Source organism: Rosa rugosa, chromosome 1, assembly GCF_958449725.1.
Source record: "Rosa rugosa chromosome 1, drRosRugo1.1, whole genome shotgun sequence".
Lineage (NCBI taxonomy): Eukaryota > Viridiplantae > Streptophyta > Magnoliopsida > Rosales > Rosaceae > Rosa > Rosa rugosa.
In genome coordinates, this window is record NC_084820.1 from 18,268,675 (window position 1) to 18,289,351 (window position 20,677).

Sequence of the window (20,677 nt, forward strand, 5' to 3'; positions counted from 1 at the left end):
GGGTATTAGGGAAGACTCCTTTAGAGTGTATTGGGTAAGAGGGAATTAAAAAAACTTAATGGGGTAAGTGGAAAAAAAATCCTTAGAAATAGGGTAAATGGACAAAAACTTTTGAGCTATTTACCATTAAGGTAAAGTTAAATGGTCAAATGACCATGCGCAAAATGGAGGGACTGGAAACCCGTGCGGCCACAATCAAAACACGGAGTGGAACTGAAATTAAACATTAGACATTAAATTTGTAATTAATTACGAGAATACCACCGCATCTATTTCTTTCCCTTTGTATCGAACTACCAACTCATTAATGCCAGCCAGAAAATCTTCCCGCCACACAAAAAAGCGGTTGCACCTTGGTAGTTGATCCTCTCCAGTTGCCAAATCTCTCAGCTTCTTCCGAGGGTCTCAAAGCCATGGCCCTAATCTCCACACAAACCCTAACCCTGAAATCCCCTCTTAACCTTTCTCTTCCTTCTCATCCATCTTCCCAATCTTTCTCTCTCTCACCATCCACTCCTCACTCTCTCCACACCCCAAAATCAACAGCACGGTTTAGCGCTAGACGACTCGTCGTTTCCAGAGCCACCACATCCTCTGCTTTTGATTTCAGCCCCAGCATCGGTGAGGTCCTCGGTGAAGTTGGTATCTTCACCGCTGCTGGTGATCCCGTCCGGTTCAACGATCTATTGGATCAAAACGAGGTCTATCACTGTAAAATTCTACGATTTACTTTTTTTTTTTCTTCTATAAATTTATGGTTAATTTCCATTCTCTGCAATTTTGATTCTTGTGGAGTAAACTTGTTGCCAGTAATCATCAACTTTGTGTTAGAAAGCTCAAAGCTCTAGGCTTTAATTTTATTAAAATTTTCTTTGTTTCCTTTTGCTCTAACTTAATGAAATTACCAGATGCATTTTAAACTTGAGGGAGAATGAAACTGAACAATCCTCAATTTGTTAAAAATTGATAATTTCTTAAGCTTGAGGTAACGAAGTGAAGAAAAGAGTCGGAAGGGGTAATCTATAATCACCATCTGTCAATTTCCATAGATCAGTTTTAGTTTATGGTCTTCAGTTATATAGAGATTATCAGGATTCTGATTTTGATAAGGGGGAATAGATTGCATATGTATGTCGGGTATGAATGATCATATACTATGGAGAACCTTTGCATTTCTATGTAGCAAAGAAAGATAATGGAAGTTGTATGATTTGATAAGCAGTGCAGTTCTGATGGTATAAACTATAATGTGTGCCATAGTAATGAGAAATTGTATATTTGCTTGATTTGATGCGGTGCATTTTTTTTTAATGGTTTTGTTAAAGGGGATAGTTGTTGTTGCGCTATTGAGGCACTTTGGATGCGTTTGCTGGTAAAGTATCTCCTTAACTAGTAACGTTGGATGAGTTTTGTATGAGTTTGTGGAGATTGTTATGATTAGTTTCTTCTTGTGCTTTCTTTTAGTTGGGAACTTGCTTCAGCTCTAAAAGAATCAAAAGCTAGATTTGACTCAGCTGGTGTGAAACTAATCGCGGTCGGTGTTGGCACTCCTGATAAAGCTCGCATCCTTGCAGAACGGGTATTTTTACTTTCCTTTTCGTATAATATTTCTGATGTTGCATTTCTAAAGTATATTCCTATAATCTTTTAGGTGCATATATCTATATAGAATTTGGTTGTGGAGGGTAGGAGACTTAGCATGACAGTCTAGTACAACAATGATGACCCCATGCATTGTTTCCTCGACAATCTTGGTCACAATGTATGCAATCACATATGGCCAGGCAATGTCATGTCATATGACTTGTTTATCTGAGAAATAGTTCTGTTGATGAGATTGAATGATTTGATCACTTTACTTTTCTTCATCTGTTTCAAAGGCTCAAAATATTAGTCTTTGGACAGAGAATAATATCATTTGGTGAAGTTTCATTTCAAACATCCGAAATAAGCTGTCATTTGACATGATAATGGTTGATGCTACTTGGTTATATGCTTTCTAACTGCAGGAAAACATTTCCAGTTACTAATAGCAAAGTTGCCGGACAAGTCTTTTTAAGTACTAGGTACTATGAGTCCCATGGGTCATTCATGTACTGGGGTTTGACTTGAGTATCTAATGACATTTCCTTTCTGAGAAACTTGGGCTGGATTTTAGCAAAATATGGGATCATGCTGTTCTTTCTCTTTTAAATAAAGTAGGTCGAAGACTTCATAACCTTTGAATTATAGAAATCTTTTAAAATACTTTTCAATGTCCAAAGTCGTTTTTGCAATTTCCTAGTTATATATTTGTATCCTAATACCATGGACTTCTTATTGATTTCTGGAGCTCTTATTCTATTCCCTGTGATGTTGTCAATCCAGTTACCATTTCCCATGGATTCCCTTTATGCCGATCCTGATCGTAAGGTACTAATATGTGCTACCTATATGTATCCAATTCATGAGTATTCTATTCTGGTGAGTGGTGATTGCAACTCTAACTTCACATTTCTATGACAGGCATATGATGTTTTGGGCTTATACTTTGGATTGGGTCGAACATTCTTCAATCCAGCTAGTGTAAACTCTTATCCTGCTCTCTGCTTCATCATAGAATTTCTATTTCTATTAATGGTGTTTTTATGCCTCTTTGTGAAATTCTGATATGACAGGCAAAGGTGTTCTCAAGAATTGAGGCCCTGCAGAAAGCTTTAAAGAACTATACGATTAAAGCCACTCCAGATGATATAAATAGTGTGTTACAACAGGTTTGATCGTTCATATCTCTCCAGTATTTGACGAGTTGGATTAGATGTACATACATCCTGGTCATGGATTTAGCTAAAATTCAACTTTTCTGAAATAATCTCTTGTCAGGGTGGGATGTTCGTCTTCAAAGGGAAGCAGTTATTGTATGCTCGGAAAGACGAAGGGACAGGTGATCATGCCCCATTAGATGATATCTTTGATGTTTGTTGCAAAGTTCCTGTCTCTTGAAACTGTATCATCTATAGATTTTTCAGGGGTTTGATATTGAAATTTGACCCAACCTTTCATTATTGTGGTAAGAAAACCTATATGTATAGCTGATCTTCATTGTATGTTTGAATGTATATGCAGCATGTTTATTTATTTGCATTGGCAAGCTTGAAAGAGAAAATTGTTCATACGAAATGGAGTATATTAGTGCCAGGATGATTTGTACATTTGAGCAAATAATAGAAGTACATAGCTGAATTTACCGATTTTTTTCCTAGTAGTGTACTATTTTGTTTTCCCTTCCCTAAGGTACGTCCTTAGTTAAGTTTATCATTCAACGATGATGACCAAATTGAAGAAAATGTTTGAGATGTTACCAGTGACTTCTAGGCCAGAGAAGTCGAGTTCACGAAACCATGCAACACATGCAGGGTTTTGCACGAGTAGTAGACTCTGTGTGGTCTGCTACAGAAAAGTCTTGCACACCAACATAGGAAGTGGAGAAAATGAGATAAAATCTGAAGAAGATGGGGGAAATCATCATGAAATGTAAAAGTTGGGGAATCTGAGTTGGAGAATTATTGCTTACCAACGAAAGGAATATTATGTACCAAAAACGAAGAATTGTATTCATGATTGCTTACCAAACAGGAGAATATTGTTTACCAAATTAACGATTTTAATAAAGACTACTTACCAAAACTAGATTTATTCAAGATTACTTACCAAAAGAGATTGTATTTCAAAAATACTATCTGTTTGGCTCCAATTTTGTTGCAGCTGGTCAACAGTCTATTTTCTGCGCGGGCGTGCCAGTACCGTTCGGGTGCGGTCGTCGGGGGTGTCCCTTGACCTGACTTCTATCAAGCGATTGTAGACGAGGAGAGCACCAACCTCGTCGTGGGATTCTTTATGCCTCGTGGTGAGGACTTTGCTGAAGTTTCTTCTTGTTAACACAATCGATACTCAATATTGTAGATTGAGCAGAGCGACATCACCGGGAAGTATTGAGAACTTGCTAAAGCGTGACTTTAGCTTGGCTGGGTTGCTAGGGCGTTACCCTTGCTTGGCAGGTTCTGTAACCGTTGTGGTCGCGGCACTACCGTCGGCTCCCGAGGAGACTAGGACCGAAGTACGTTGACAGAGGGTTTGGTGGCACTGAAAGTCGGCTTCCGAGAAGACTAGGACTAGGAGTGTGATCACCGATAAGAGAAAGAGAAGGAAAGGAGTTGCTCTTAGAGAGGTTTGCTCTAGAGAGAACTTAGATCATCTTAGAGATGTTTTGATGTGTGAATGGGTGTATTGTTCTATGTTGTAGCCTCTATTTATAGGCTACCAAGCAACACTATTTGGCCTTAAACAACTCATAATGGGTTAGGTTTTAGCACTTAAACATTAATGGAATGTTAGGTTTGAATACTTAAACACTTAATGGAATTTGTTAGGTTTAAGTCATTTTCTGCTCCCTTATCCCTCAATTTTTATCTCCACTAAGAACTCCGATTCAACCTTCGATTTATTCATATGAAATAATCCACCATGAATGTAGATTATTGTGGTAAAATTTCAGAATTTATTTCCATGTGGTTGGGCCGGAAATGCTGCTGGACCTCTTACAGGTCCAGTTTCCAAGTTTTGCTTCTGCAGAAAATTGGACTGTTTGTTTGAAGGTTTTCCACTCCGAATGAGCTTTGGCACTCTTCATAAGAAACGATCAATGGGATGTCTAGAATTAATCTGGAAAGTTTCAACTCATTTGGAGTTCGGATGGTTAGTCCGCCATCCCTCATTTCTTGTCTAGCTCGCTTTCTCCTAGCCGAAGTAGGAAAATGTGCTAAAGTTGATTTTTCATTTCCATGTTTGGTAGGCCTTATTTAGCCTCTTAATAATATATTTTTGAACTTATCGAAAATATATATGTGAGCCACTGATATTGGCTCAATTTCTCCAAGACACGCTTTGTCAAACCAAAATGCTCATTTTGGGTCCAAACATTGCCCCCCAGACCTCGAAGTCAAAAGTCTTCGTCTTGACTGAAGAGGTCTTGAATCAACACTACTCTTATAATGTTGTTGCTCCAAAGCCACTTGTATTGGCTTGACTGATTCCATATAGGCCTCTAAATAGGCCATAAAGCTTGAATGCCACAATCTGGATTGCCTTTGTTATGAACTGATGCTTCCTTTGCCAACTTTATTGCCCCCCATGGATTTGGCGAAACTTGGGCAGGTTGTAGGAGATCAGAACTTTAGCGTGCCCCCCATGCGAAGGAGACTGCTTTTGATCGCGAATGAGTGTTTTTCTTCCTTGTTCCGCCATGTGTATAGCAGCAAGTATCTGCCTTGTTCGCTAGCTCTCTGTTGAGAATGCGACTGCTGCAGAAAAAGCCCAAATCGATGAACCTTTGGCTGCTTCTGAAGAAATGGGCCGCAACCTGGCCTGTCTTAGAGAACGGGCCACTCAAGCCAAAGCTAGTGCTATTGCGGCGAACCTCCGCGTGGAGGAACTTTGCTTGAAATTGAGCTTTGCGGGCCAATCTCTGTAGGCCCCCTCGAAAACCGTTCGGTCTCCTCACATGTTGTTAATCCCTTCTTTTCCGAGATTTAAGGCATTAATCACTCGTTGAAAAACAACGGTCGTGGTACTAAAAAATAATCTCGTGAAAAGAACAGTTACCTCCTCGAAAACCGTTCGGTTTCCCCACATGCTATTAATCCTCTAATAATAGCTAACTCCTCAAAAACCGCTCCTCACATGCTGCTTAGTCCCTTTTTTCCCGAGATTTGGAATCACTAAGCTCGATTTACTGACATCGGTTTTGAAATTGAGCTTCATCCAAGGGTGGGGATTTGCCTGAAGTCCCTATAAATAGTTGTATTTCAGGAAGGGAATACTCACAACAACTTTTCTGAAATATTCGAGAAATGGTCTTTCAATCCTTGCTTCTTTTTCTCCTTCTTCACAAATCTTCCCCTCATGAAATGACCTTTAGCCTCTAAATTTTAGGCTTTATGGCGTAATCTTAAGCCTGAGTTAGGCCTCATGGCGTAATCTTAGGCAACCCCTTGTTTCGTCCTTCTGGAGTTCTGCAACAAAAATGCTAGGCTTCAGATTGGTTTAGAAACGCGAGGGGGCTCCAAGTGTGGGATCTCCGGTCATGTAAGATCATTTTTTGAGAAAATCCCATACGCGGAGCGAAACGGGGAGAGGGAGAACGGCCACTCTGAGGTTTGTCTTTCCTCCTCTGTTTCCTTCCTTCTGGACCCGGCCCGTGTTGTGCCCTCCAGATGGAAGGGGCTTTGGTTCTCACCTCCTTCTCCCCCTTTCTCTTCTTGATAGAATCTTGGAGGGATGAGAAGGGCTGGACTCTTTGAAGGAATGGGTTCAAGCCACAAAATGGCTGTTCCTATACTTCACGTCCAACTAATGGTGGTTACCAAGGCTAGAGGGGGTGCAGAGACTCAAGCTGATATTCGGTTCCTTCACTCTCTGCCCCTCCAGGAGATAATGGCGCGGCTCAACCCGGCGTTGGATTCCATAGCTGCTTCCACTTGAGAAAAGATTCAGAAGATAATCCGAAGATTCCTGTTTTGTATTCTAGCCACTTTTGGCTTTGTAATGAATGTACTGCTTTTGGCCGCAAAGCCACTTTATGAATACAATAATATTTTCTTATTCTGATATCCAAATATCCGTGGGAAGCTAATAATTGTGTCTCGCAAGGCCCCAAATATAGGCCCCCATAGTTGTATATTGAAAATAATATGAACTTTTTAAAATATGCTCCGCGTCAAAAAGAGACTCGCGGTGAGGGTTTTGAGAAAATATGTATCTTTTGGATCCACTTGCTGGCTCCCAACTCAAAACTCTTAGCGCCAATAATTCCTTCTTTTCCGAGATTTAAGGCACTAATCACTCGTTGAAAAACAACAGTCGTGAAAAATAATCTCGTGAAAAGAACAGTTACCTCCTCGAAAACCGTTCGGTTTCCCCACATGCTATTAATCCTTTAATAATAGCTAACTCCTCAAAAACCGCTCCTCACATGCTGCTAGTCCCTTTTTTTCCCAAGATTTGGAATCACTAATCTCGATTTACTGACATCGATTTGACTCCTCTTTGACCGTCCATCCAAGGGTGGATATTTGCATGCCTATATCTTCCTCCACATTATAAACCCAAATTTCCAATCCCGAAATCATTTCATCAACTCGAATATTTCTAACAGCAATCTTTCTTAATTACACATCATCATCACTCTTCAATTCTTGCATTCTCTCAACCCATCACCAATGGAACCACAAACCCAGCAACCAACCGAGGATGGAGGAAGCAACAAAGCAGCCGGGAGTAGTGCTAACATGCTGCGGGGGCGGAACAGGTGGAATCCTACTACAGATCAGATAAGAATCCTCAAGGAGTTTTTCTACAATAAGGGAGTTAGGTCCCCAACTATAGAGCAGATTCAGAGGATCTGTCTCCAGCTGAAATGGTACGGCAAGATCGAGTTCAAGAACGTCTATTTCTGGTTCGTGAACCAAAGGGCTCGGGAGAAGCGGAAGAAGAAGTCCACTTCAGATGTTCATGTGCCCATGCAAAGATCAGGGCTTGTTGGTGATGACAATGTTGCCAATTCATCTGCACCTGCGTATGCTTCTTCTGCTGGTGTGATGATTGCTGTTAACGGGCAGATGGGGAACTATGGTGGTTATGGATCTATGAACATGGAGATTGAAACCCTTCCTCTGTTCCCCATGCATGGTGAGGACATCTTTGGCAACATGAAGACTACTTCCGATGGAGGTGGCGGTCACGGTGGTGGCTCTCACATTTCCCTTGAGCTCAGCCTTTCCTGCGAGTGCAAAGCTGGAAAAAGTTTCCGGAGCCGCTGACTCGGCTTAGTAGCTTTGTAGGAACACTTAGAATTGTCCCCTAAGAGTTGTATTTTTTTTTTTTTTTTTTAATTTTTTTTTTAATATAGTAGCTGAATTCAATAAGACAAGGTGAATCAATGTTTAGACATGCGGCCCAAGTATAGTCGCCTAGACACAAATTTTCTTTCAAATCATTTGGGCAACCTTACTGAAATGGCCAGGTGGGGGAGGGCGAACAAGAGAGGCAGAATCCATTTTGGCATGAGCTACTCCCACATAGTGGTTTAGGCCCATTTGCACGCACTTCTGGATTCAAGAACCTGTCATGAACGTTGTCCCCTTTCTAGACACCATTTCACATAGGCTATACTTACTAAGATGAGAAATGTCATAAGTATAAAGACAGTTCAACAAGTGTTAATAAAAGCCGCCCTTAACCTTAAGAGACCTGAACTAGGCATCAATAAGGAGTTTAGGCCAATATTAACAAAAAAGACTTCACCTATTCCGTTATGATTCACAACCCCTTACCAAATTCAACTTTTTTTTTTATTTTTTATTTTTTATTTTTTTTTATTTTTATATAAATGACGAAAATAAAAGTGAAAACTGAAAATTGACAGGAAATTAAAAACAAAGAAAGAAGTTAGCAGCACTATGTTTAGCTAACCTCCAGAAGGCCACAGGGGAGGCCATCTATGCTTCACTCCAAGCTCAGATGCGTAAAAATTTATAGCATGAAAACCCCCCTTGTGAGAGCTTGAAGGAAAGCAACAAAGATACTTCGCGTGCCAAAATTGGAAGAAATTTAGCTCGTAGGAGGAGTAATCTTGCCCCCCAAGTATCTTTGTTGGTTGGCGAAACATGATCTTCAATTGCACTTTTGGAGATGAAGATGTTCCAAGATCGGCTTTGTCGCCAACTACCATGTCATAGAACATGGTGTCTTCAAGATTAGCCACAGATTGGCCATTATAGACGACCACTTGCTGGTTTGAATTCTCATGATCAAGAGCCTCAAAAACAACAATTTGGTCGCCTAGATCATATTTAATCACCGCTTGGCTATTAGAATTTTTAAGAAATTCCTTTTGGTGATCAACAGAATGAACATGGGCTCCATCTTGCCCCCCATGCATCTGATCAGTAGCCACATATTTGGCTTGATCATTGGAGAAGTCAAGTACATGTTCAGAGACAACTTTATTGTCAGAAGAACAATCTTGTGGACCATCTTCTCCATAAACAGCCTCAATTTGTTGGTCCCAATCGCGAAACCTCTGCTTTGTTTTTGCGATCAAACTGGCCATGTCCCTGGCTCGCTTTTCTTTATGCCTCTCGATGTTGGCCATGATGATCGCGAGCTGTTCCTCAATGCTTGCCCCCTCTGGGATGGGAATAGGCATAAAGTCATCATTACTGGCAGTATCCCCAGTGGTAATATTGACCATCTATTCACTTTAGGAATTTCTTTTGGTAAAGATTTTCCCCTGGCATCTCAATGATGGTGAACAAATGCAAAAAGACTCTAGTGTAGTCCCACCGGGTGTGCCAAAATGTTTGTTTTGAAGCCCGGTGGTTGAATGTGCTTCAAGAGAAAAGACTCTGATGTGTCCCACTGGGCGTGCCAAAATGTTTGGCTCCAATTTTGTTGCAGCTGGTCAACAGTCTCTTTTCTGCGCGGGCGTGCCAGCACCGTTCGGGTGCGGTCGTCGGGGGTGTCCCTTGACCTGACTTCTATCAAGCGATTGTAGACGAGGAGAGCACCAACTTCGTCGCGGGATTCTTTGTGCCTTGTGGTAAGGACTTTGCTGTAGTTTCTTCTTGTTCACACAATCGATACTCAATGTTGTAGATTGAGCAGAGCGACATCACCGAGAAGTGTTGAGATCTTGCTAAAGCGTGACTTTAGCTTGGCTGGGTTGCTAGGGCGTTACCCTTGCTTGGCTGGTTCTGTAACCGTTGTGGTCGCGGCACTACCGTCGGCTCCCGAGGAGACTAGGACCGAAGCACGTTGACAGAGGGTTTGGTGGCACTGAAAGTCGGCTTCCGAGAAGACTAGGACTAGGAGTGTGATCACCGATAAGAGAAAGAGAAGGAGAGGAGTTGCTCCTAGAGAGGTTTGCTCTAGAGAGAACTTAGATCATCTTAGAGATGTTTTGATGTATGAATTGGTGAATTGTTCTATGTTGTAGCCTCTATTTATAGGCTACCAAGCAACACTATTTGGCCTTAAACAACTCATAATGGGTTAGGTTTTAGCACTTAAACATTAATGGAATGTTAGGTTTGAATACTTAAACACTTAATGGAATTTGTTAGGTTTAAGTCATTTTCTGCTCCCTTATCCCTCAATTTTTATCTCCACTAAGAACTCAGATTCAACCTTCGATTTCTTCATATGAAATGATCCACCATGAATGTAGATTATTGTGGTAAAATTTCAGAATTTATTTCCATGTGGTTGGGCCGGAAATGCTGCTGGACCTCTTACAGGTCCAGTTTCCAAGTTTTGCTTCTGCAGAAAATTGGACTGTTTGTTTGAAGGTTTTCCACTCCGAACGAGCTTTGACACTCTTCATAAGAAATGATCAATGGGATGTCTAGAATTAATCTGGAAAGTTTCAACTCATTTGGAGTTCGGATGGTTAGTCCGCCATCCCTCATTTCTTGTCTAGCTCGCTTTCTCCTAGCCGAAGTAGGAAAATGTGCTAAAGTTGATTTTTCATTTCCATGTTTGGTAGGCCTTATTTAGCCTCTTAATAATATATTTTTGAACTTATCGAAAATATATATGTGAGCCACTGATATTGGCTCAATTTCTCCAAGACACGCTTTGTCAAACAAAAATGCTCATTTTGGGTCCAAACACTATCTGTTTTTGTTTTATTAAAATCAATTCTTTAGTACATCAATGCATCAATACAATGAGAGCGTAGTACTAGTAGCTAGCAAATTATCCGCTAGCCTTTCATTACAAATGCTAGTCTATTAGTAAGTTTAGTAAGCTATCAGTCTTACTAAAGACTTGTTGTTAAGACCGAATGTAAAAAGCTGAGAAAGGTTGGAAAACGAGTTATGATTAGCATAGATTACAAATTTAATCTCTGTAATTTAACCTTAGAAAAAATAAAGGATCACGAGTAAGTATTATAAGTGAAGTAAATAGTAATCACCGTTGCAAAGTTCATATGGATGTACATACAGGAGTAAATGTTCTTATTTAAAACTTAGCGTTTAACTATCGAGTTTAAGCGTTTACCTAATCTTAGACTAAACATCATTTTAAAATATTTAATGAACTAAACAATAAAGGGACTTCGTTTAGCGATTAGGGATCTTGCATGTGGGTTTTACCCTATCGTAATTGATAGCGATAGCTTATTTTTGAATAGTAGAGGTGCCTATATCATTTTACTTCCTATATAATGGCTGAATGGCACTTCTTTCATCAACCTAAACACACCAAACAAAACAGCTAGAATCAGCCGTGAGACGCCTCCTCTCAAAATCTTGGAGCCCTCATCATATCTCTATAACTGCTGCTACAAAACCCTCTTAGCTTTAGTCTAGATCTCCTACAGCTTTATAAACAATCCCCACCTACATGATGATAATTCCTCATGGTCTTCTATACAGATCACAACGCCACTGACCCATCCTTTCATCTCTGAGTCATGGTCTTTTGCTTTTTTTTTTTTCTTTGCTTATTATACATAATATATATATATTCTTGTTGTTGTGCGCATGCATGCCTTGCATCCAATTGTATTTCAATACAAATTTCATCCCAAAGGAAAGGACCCAATTGCACAAGCAAATTACGAAAAAATAAATTGAATTCAGCAACGAATATAACAAAAGAGAAAACAGAACATGCAAACAAGGGATTGTAATTTGTATTATGAGCTCCTTTTCCAAAATTTTATTGTACCAAAAGAGCACAAAATTAAGGTGTGATAAAGGAACGGTAAATTCATTGTTTGTTATTTTCTGAAGCATAAGTAGAAAACTTCCCCATTATTTTTGTGTTTGTGACTTGAGTTGGTTTTGGCCAAGTTTTATGTGTAGAAATGTCTCTGTGTTGTTCAATTCGTTCAGTTTGCTCACTTATGGTTAATGCATATATATTAGGGCCAATAGAAGAAGTACCCCCAAGCTGGGTCAGTTCCAGAGAGATCAGACGATTTGCCCGAGTACTCGTCTGAGGATGAAGGAGACTGAGCTCGAAGCTCCTTGTCTTACAGGAGAACTTGTCCTTCACTGACACCATCTCTCTCTCTCTAACCTGTACTTACAGCGCATGTGCGAAGTGGAGGGTAATAGGTGCTTCACTAAAGCAATTACAACGTCCTCTCGTCTGCTGAGTTTCTCTACTCCCATTGTCTTCAGTTCCTTCAACTTTTCAAGCACATCCGAGTACTATTTTAAGATCATGCAGAACAGGCTCTCAATCAGCCTCATGTGAGCATCTGGCTTCCGAAAATGGCCAAACCTGTTTGTTACCGAGTGTACACAAGGCAGGGATGAACAGAAGAAAGAATCATTTCCTTCTGGAGAAGATGGCGTAGGCAGTCTAATAAGCTTAAAAAGTTCGTTAGCCATCTTGAAGAAATTAGATTGACGTTTTGAGAATGAAACTTGGCGAGCATCTTCCCCGTGAATCATTTTGATTTAAGTCGAGGTATGACCGAGAATTCAATTCGCTTACTTGAAAAACTCTCCTTAGTACGCGATCTAATTAATTAGGACAAAGCTTCAGCATTTAATGGCCTGTTAATGCAAGATAATAATTGTGTACTATACTACTATTCATTATCAATTCATATTGTATCTCCTGTTGATTACGTTTAATTTATTTTTTCATGAACAGATTGACATGGATGTGATGACAATTTAAGAAAAAGATGTGAGCACAAGAATTCGGAAGAATTTGTGAAACCTTTTGCATTGTCTAGAAGTTGCAAGTCTTCAACAGCATAGGCATATCTTTCGTAGTTCCTTCTATTCTTGAGGAACATGAGTTGTCAGTAGACCAAAATAATGATGATTCACGAGGCAGATGCTATCCATGCTTCCTCTCAAAAAGCCTATCTGGCTTCTTCAAGATGGCCAGAAAACTTCTCTGCTCTTCAGACTGATGCCGTCACCTTCTCCTCCAAGGCAATGCCATTTCTTTTGAGTTTTGACCGATCTCATGTTCCCTCGGTGATAAACAGATTTGACTTCTCGGAATCCAGAGGCTGATACATTCAAATTGAGCTAGGCAGGAGGCTGTCTTGCAGGCATCTTAACAATAGTATTTTCATCTACTTTTTTTTTTTTTTGAGAACGAGTATTTTGATCTACTTGAACTGTTTGGATGTTGAGAATATATAAACAAGAGGCTAGGAGAGACTACTGAAGCAGAGGAGTATGGCCGGATTTGTATGAGTTAAAGGGGGCGATGCAGCAAGTGAAGGACAAGTACTCGTGCGAGAGGAGGAGCTTCCAGCCCTGCCGCTTCATCCTCGGAAGAGTACTCGTCCAAAATCTTAAGTTTTCCCTGTAACTGACGCAGCTGGGTGTATGTTGGTCTTTATCAGTTGGTGAGTGTATAGTTTTGTTTGGGGTATAGTGATTTTTCATCAATTTCGGTGTTGTGTTGATTACTGTTGAATAGTATGATATGATGTAATGATTGTAACTGGTGAAAAGGGAATAATAAAATTCGTTCTCTATTTTCGATTCTTTTTTCTGTTCATGTTATCTCTGCTCTTCATCAAGCACATATATTAGTGAAGTGTTACTTTATAAAAAAGTTGACAAGAATTCTAGCTATGCGTATTTAATTATGATATTTAGTTAAAACATTGTAATTCATTAATTAAGTTGATATTAGTGAAGTTTTACCTCATAGAAAAATTGACAAGAAAATTAATAACTAAATTTTAGCGATACATATTTGTGATATCTAGTTAAAACATTGTAATTAATTAATTAATTAAATTAATACGAAATGAACAAATAGCTATTAATAGAGTCGAGTTTTTTGAATTCAACCACTACACCTGGAGTTAATAGTTACATTTTATACGCCCATTACAAAGTGGTTTGTTTTGGCCTACCCAATTTTTATTAGTTGTCTCAATTAGTATTGATTTTGTGAGAACTCATGATCTCTTATTTACGAAGAGAAAACTTATGTTGCTACAGCAAATGATACCGATACAACGCTAGTTGCTCTACCTCCGAATAGATCTGTTTTTACGAGGACTAGTCAAAAGAAAGAAGAAGAACACAAAATCTGTTGGGATCTTTTGATCAGCAAGAAATATCCTTCCCGCCACACAAAAAAGGAGTTGGTTCTTGGTAGTTGGTACTTTTCGGTTGCCACCTACCCACAACTTTCTCTGAGCTCAATTCCTAAAAGCCATGGCCCTAATCCCCACACAAACCCTAATCCTAAAATCCCCTCCTTCTCATCCATATCTACGGGTCTAATTGCTTTAAACAAGCATGTCATGTGACATGATAGTGGCTACTCATACTTGATTATTTGCTTTCCAATTGAAGGAAGCTGTTTCCAGTTACTGTTATGAAATTGTGTCATTACTGGTTTTCTTAAGCAAGTTTGTGTCATTATCTATTTAAGTAGTGGGTACTAGGAGCCCCATGGGCCATGTCAAGTACTGGGATATGACTTTAGTAATAAGAAACTTGGCCTGGACTTTAGCAGAATATGTAATCACTATCATTTTTCTTTAGAAGAAAGTTATTTGGTTAAAAACATCACAACCTTTGAATTACAGAAATCTTGTAATCACTTTTGAATGTCCAAAGCAATTCTACAATTTCCTAGTCATATACTTGATACTGATTCCATGAACTGCTTATTGATTCCTGGAGCTCTTATTCTTTTCCTTTTGATGTTCTATATACAGTTACCATTTCCCATGGATTCCCTCTATGCCGATACTGATCGTAAGGTAACAATATGTGCTACATTAATATGTCCAATTAGTGAAAGAATCTCTTATTCTGGTGATTGTAACTAGACTTGAAACTTCTATGATAGGCGTATGATGTTTTGGGCTTATACTATGGATTGGGTCGAACATTCTTCAATCCAGCTAGTGTAAGTTCTTTTCCTGCTTCTGCTTATTTGTTGATTTGTTAAAGAGAACTTTCACACAACTTTTTGAGATTATAATATGACAGGCAAAGGTGTTGTCAAGATTTGATGCTCTGCAGAAAGCTGTCAAAAACTACACCATTGAAGCCACTCCAGATGATAGAAGTAGTGTGTTACAACAGGTTTGATTTATTCTCTACAGTAAGGAGTTATATTGAAAATACATTTTGGTCATGGATTTAGTTCAAACTTGATGACAATCTTACTTCTCTAATTTTTTTCTGTTAATCAGGGAGGGATGTTTGTCTTCAAAGGTAAGCAGCTATTGTATGCTCGGAAAGACGAAGGGACAGGTGATCATGCTCCCTTGGATGATATCTTAAATGTTTGCTGCAAAGTTCCTGTCTCTTGAAAGTGTATCATATGGATTCTTCAGTCATGGGGCATGATATTCATATTTGGCCCAATCTTTCATTAATATTTCATGCAGCAGTTGTAGAAAATTACATACGGTCAATACGTACAGATATTGGATATATTGCATTGTGTAGGTGGGAATTCATACAATATGAAGTATAATAGTAACGTGTTTTGTACACGTTTGAGCAAATGATAGAAGTACTTTAGTGTAAAACAGCTGGGTTTGCTCATCTCTTTTCTAGAAGTGTACTTCATTCACTACAAAAAAGAATTCAATTTGCCACGGCGCAAGGCCGTCGCCAAAAGCCAAATTGCCGTCGCAAAAGACCAACGGCGACGGCTAGGCGACGGCAAAATTGCCGTTGTCGTTGGTGGGGTCGCCATTGCTATTTGCGACGGCAATTACGCCGTCGCATGATTTTTGGCGACGGCATAATGGCGACGCCATCAACAATTTTGCCGTCGCCAAAGGTCATTGGCGACAGCAACATTGCCGTCGCAAAAATGCATATTATTGATTAAAAAAAAACCTGGCATGCAAATTTGCATACCAGGTTTTCTATTTTGAGCAAAAGAAGCCATATAAATCATAATTTCATATGTTTTTTTCACATTATTTCTATACATTTCATACAACTTCACCAATCTTGAAAATACAAAAACATTCAAAAATTAAAATACATAATGCTGACGCTCAGTAGGCTAAGTATCATGACCTACATAATCAGAATTCAAGCGCATAAGTTCAACCGCATTGGTATTCTTCTTTGCTTCATTCATTCATTGATAGCTATGTTCTTCTTTGTGTCTATCTCCTCCTCCACCACTCTTCTTCTCTCTATAGCAATAGGTCCTACACTGTAAAAATTCAGTTCTTGTAAACAAAATCAGTAGATTTAAGACAAGTATTTGAAAATGTGAAACTTGTGATTCAACAAAATCTGCATAGAGAGACTTGAACCAGATTTGATGCCACCACATATAAGGAGAGACTTGAACACATTGACAATATTGCAGATAAAAAACATATAAAACTGCTTCATCGATCTTAGGCAGAAGTGTCATACTAAGACAAAAGGCATATAAAATTAACCAAAATGAAATAGCACTAGAGTTTAAGCCTTTGCAGTTACATTATCTGAATGATACAACTCCAGTCATTCAAACATAAAAACAACCTTTTCTCATTCCTGAGATATGCAAAAGAGGAGATAGATACTCACTTTAACCATATTTCATGGAACATCATTTACCCAAATTCGGAGAAAAAAGCAGGTAAAAGGTCATGCATTTAGTGTAAATAAGAATCTGACTGCAGAGAATTCAAAAAAGGCCATGACCAAAACAAAAATGCTTCAGTCTCAGATAAGATTGGCTTACTTTTTCAGTTCAGGGGTGTGTCCTTTTGCAACAAATTTGGCTGTTTCATGAGGCTCGTAATTTGAAAGTGGTGGATCTCCTTTAAGCATCTGCTTAAAAGTTGAGAGTGATGCAATTAGATAGAATATAACATTTCGCATCATCATCAGAATGAAAATCATAATGCTTGAGTTGATTTGTTGAATGGCAAGTAATGTCAGTTATGTTGATTTCGCATCACCATATTGGTTGACCTATGAAAACTTCTGTTGTAAATTTGTCATATGTACAAACACTATTAAAAATGAGAATTAAGATATTAAGATAAATACATTATTGAGTATTACAAATTTACAATCACTAAAGCAACTAAAAGTGTCCATTAACCTTTGGTATAAAGTTTTACTCTTGCAAGTGACAGATCTTGGACTCAAATCCATACAAATACTCCAACACTAAAAGAGGTAGAAAGATGTAACGACCAAATCATAAATTATACTCAATCAAGTTGAGAAATTTTATAAATAATCCTTTATCAGCTCAAGTCAAGGGATTCCTTAACAATTTTAGTAAATTTCACCTTTTCAAATTATACTGGTTCCCATGTAGCATTTATAAATTTGTAGTTGTCATGAAGCATATACTTAAAAGTTATAAGAAACTAACCCTGTTAGATCTCTCATTTGCAGCTGCTTACTTTCTGCCTCTCCACTTTTCTTTTCTTCCAGCCTCTCAAAGAACTGGCATAGAACTTGACATTAAGTCATTAACCAAATAAAAAAAACCCACAACCATTTAATGAACCACAGCAGGAGGAAAAAACAATAACTTCAATAACAATTCATACCTCTTTCCGTCTTGCTGCTCTTTCTTCACCATGATTAAGGCTAAAAGGACAGGAAAGGACAGGACTTGATGGGACCTCGTGGTTTGCTTCCATTTGCAGCAAGAGATTGACTGCCAAACAATCAATTCCATGATGTTATAAAATTGTTGCCAGTTAACTTTATAACAATTATAAGTAGCTGGAACAATGAAAACTTTTCCAGGAAGACGAATAGCTACAAATCTATCTATTTTTATAAAGTTAACACATAAAACGAAGCATGCCAAATTTCTATGATCAAAACATAACAATTCCTTCAACAAAGTCAATATGAAATGTCCAATCCTAGTGAACAATGGATGCACAGAAAGTTGACACAGAATTTGATAAAAATAAAATTGCTTCTGTACAGAAATCCATTATAATCTATGACCAACTTTCAAACCATAAGCAGCCAAATCTCCAAGATAGTTCAAGGTATGCTGAGAAAATCACTTTACACCATGAAAATAGTACCTCGGGCAATAATTCCATGAAGATCGATTAAACTCTCCCATGAGTTTTCATGTGGGGGCAATATGTTCTTGTGCAAATTGACCCCCGCTTTCCTTAAACTGCAATGATGCATCAAAATTCAACAAAATGTGAGACTTTTCACACTTTGTTGCACATCCATTTTGAAATATTTGTCAACAGTACAGATCCCTTCACTAAATTAGGTGTGGCAAATAAAGAATTCGTTGTACACTAAAGAAATTTCACCTATGTATCAAAAACATTCAACCTGTTTCACCAGCCAAAAGGTGTTGTGCAGAATTTAATCCACTATTCCTGCTACCTGGAATCCAAAGGCAAGTGCATATATCAGTTAAGTAATCATTAGAAGCTTAAAGATAATCTCTTTCTCTTTATTATGATAAATTAAACATCAATTCCAGTAACCCAAAGCATTTTATATGTAACTATTGAATTCAAAACCTGAATCCATAGATAAATGTACAACAATCTATAAATTAAACAAAATAAAAGCTTCATGCCTCAATATAAGCTAGATGATAAGAATCACTATTTTAAGGAATTAAACAAATAAGGGGGAAAAAAATTCATCAGAATCAGCATTCAGGCCAACTCCCAAATCCCCCATTCTACACAATCAAATCCCCATTTTGCAACCCATTGCCTGTTTCAGCCTCATGGATTTGGGTTTGTACTTCTTTATCGACATGCAGCCACAAATAGCTATGAACCCATAAAAGTAAGCAATACCCAGATTGAATTCGGAAATTTCTCAAAAGCAGAAATTTTGATCAGGCAATGAAAAACTCTTCAAAAGAAAACAACATTACCTGCCCAAAAACAATCTTCCTTCATATATCTATTTGTATATATTGGGAGTTTAGGGGCTTACACTAAACAGTTGATTAAGCGGCATGAGAGAGAATTAGAACTCTAAAGATTCCGACCAAGAATCCTAAACTGAAACCCATCTTAGCTCTGGTCTCCAGCCAGCTAGAGCTCCCCGAAAACTGACTCACCGTCGTCGTTTACGATAAGCGACCCAATTGACTCTTTTGCAGGTAAGGGATCTAGATCTGAACGATACCCCCAAAAGATTTCCCCAATCTGGTTTGCCGATAAGGAAGAGCTTAGACAGAAGTATTGGCGGAAGATGGGATTTGCGATGAGGGAGAGAGAGGGTGGACAAGAGAGACGAAGAGATCGGCCTCCGTTTTGAGAGAGTTTTCTTCTCTTTTTGAGCAGAGGGCGATTGTCGTGGTTTTCATACCACGGGAAGAATTGAAGAAACGCGATGGCATGTCTTTTACAGTCGCAAACTCTTAGTATTTTAGTTTTACTACGGCTAACTCTTGCCGAAGTAAATCATTGGGTTTGCCACGCCCAGTGGCGACGGCAGTTGTTACCGTCGCAAATATTTTGCACAATGGCGACCCCTCAGTTTTTGCCGTCGCAAAAGAGAAGGCATTGGCGACGGCAATTGAAGGCCGACGCAAATTGGTGAAGCTAACACAATTCTTTTTTGTAGTGATTGAAGTCCACCCTTCATATATATTTGCTCCCCATTGTTCTAAAGTCTAGGACTGACCGAAATTGAAGAAAGGTTTCTTCTGACTTAAAATAAAGCATAGGATGACGGTGTTTTAATGATCGAAAACTTTTTATCAGTGCTTGTTTATACATATTGGGTCAGCAAAAAATCCCAAAGCAATCAGAAAAAAAAATTGTTAACAGAAGGTACAAACCTTTTCTTGTTCTTCAGTGCATTGTATTAACCAGTATTGATCAAACAAGAGCAGCAAACCATATGGAACGGAAAGTAAAAGGGTAAAGTAACATTGAGAAAAAAAAGAAGAGTCGACTCACAGGGTTTCAGAATATTTCAGGAGCTTCATCTCCGATCCGACCTAAATGTTTTGACACAAACATGGAACCTGAAAACCTTCATCTCGATCGATCTCCAAAAGATTCTTCAATGAACCAACCATCATAACCGATGTAACCCTAAATCGTAACATATGTTACTCCAGTTACTGCAGTTATCATGGTTGGTTAACTAAAGAATCCTTCTATAGGCCAGTGGATAATGCGTGCCATGAATCTAACACTTCAAATGAGACTTGATTAGCTAGTTTGCTTTCCTCCATGATGTTTTTATAGGCTGATTCATATATTTTACAGCTACACGCAGCCAGCTGCCCTTATGAGAAAATTCGTACAAAGGACTATATCAGTGCCAACATTGAGGGAAGTGTTCACAACAACGACGTAAAAAGCATATGTCACTCCCAAGCAGATCAATGATCAGCTCTTATGAGAATTCGTACAAATGACTATATCAGTGCCAAAAATGGGGTAAGTGTTGTCACAACAACCACGTAAAAAGCATATGTCACTCCCAAAAACTGAGTGGACTCCATACACGTGAGTGACTCAACCAACTCTGCTATGCTTGCATTTGTTAGTTAGTTGTTTGTAGCTTTGTAATATATATTGTTCTCTATGAATCGAACAACATAATGTCTAATAACTAACATACAACTATTACGTTTTACCTACATTTCTATTTAACTGTTCAAAATTTTTTTAACAACCTTTCAAAAA

At 38.6% G+C, this 20,677-nt stretch overlaps 2 protein-coding genes and 2 long non-coding RNA genes across 9 annotated transcripts; 2 read left to right on the forward strand and 2 right to left on the reverse strand.

Annotated features, from left to right (window-relative positions):
• Positions 1–297: 297 nt before the first annotated feature.
• LOC133722252 (thioredoxin-like protein AAED1, chloroplastic) lies at positions 298–15,617 on the forward strand. 2 transcript variants are annotated; one of them, XM_062149102.1, is made up of 7 exons: positions 298–701; positions 1,326–1,372; positions 1,465–1,579; positions 14,762–14,806; positions 14,896–14,955; positions 15,039–15,134; positions 15,245–15,617. In XM_062149102.1, exons 1-7 carry the CDS (start codon positions 414–416, stop codon positions 15,362–15,364), a joined length of 771 nt encoding a protein of 256 aa, XP_062005086.1. In that variant the 5' UTR covers positions 298–413; the 3' UTR covers positions 15,365–15,617. The 2 variants fall into 2 exon arrangements, with proteins under 2 accessions (XP_062005086.1, XP_062005079.1); XM_062149095.1 differs by lacking the exons at positions 14,762–14,806; positions 14,896–14,955; positions 15,039–15,134; positions 15,245–15,617 and adding exons at positions 2,368–2,412; positions 2,506–2,565; positions 2,658–2,753; positions 2,863–3,123 and having other exon boundaries at positions 299–701.
• LOC133722261 (uncharacterized) lies at positions 3,146–4,250 on the reverse strand. The gene is made up of 2 exons (XR_009852596.1): positions 3,691–4,250; positions 3,146–3,482 (listed from the first exon to the last, which is right to left on the reverse strand). It is a non-coding gene; the product is annotated as an uncharacterized LOC133722261 (long non-coding RNA).
• Positions 11,362–12,765, forward strand: LOC133736106 (uncharacterized). Its single transcript, XR_009859422.1, has 3 exons — positions 11,362–11,518; positions 11,973–12,522; positions 12,712–12,765. It is a non-coding gene; the product is annotated as an uncharacterized LOC133736106 (long non-coding RNA).
• Positions 15,618–15,948: 331 nt separating the features above from the next.
• LOC133727466 (uncharacterized) lies at positions 15,949–20,124 on the reverse strand. 5 transcript variants are annotated; one of them, XR_009855193.1, is made up of 7 exons: positions 18,966–19,524; positions 18,342–18,395; positions 18,074–18,171; positions 17,579–17,688; positions 17,398–17,471; positions 16,753–16,841; positions 15,949–16,230 (listed from the first exon to the last, which is right to left on the reverse strand). XR_009855193.1 is itself a non-coding variant. In XM_062155043.1 (7 exons), exons 2-6 carry the CDS (start codon positions 18,334–18,336, stop codon positions 16,757–16,759), a joined length of 384 nt encoding a protein of 127 aa, XP_062011027.1. In that variant the 5' UTR covers positions 18,337–18,395; positions 19,940–20,124; the 3' UTR covers positions 15,949–16,230; positions 16,753–16,756. The 5 variants fall into 5 exon arrangements, 3 of the variants coding, with proteins under 3 accessions (XP_062011027.1, XP_062011028.1, XP_062011026.1); XM_062155043.1 differs by lacking the exon at positions 18,966–19,524 and adding an exon at positions 19,940–20,124 and having other exon boundaries at positions 18,320–18,395; XM_062155044.1 differs by having other exon boundaries at positions 15,949–16,225; positions 18,320–18,395; positions 18,966–19,522.
• Positions 20,125–20,677: the final 553 nt, after the last annotated feature.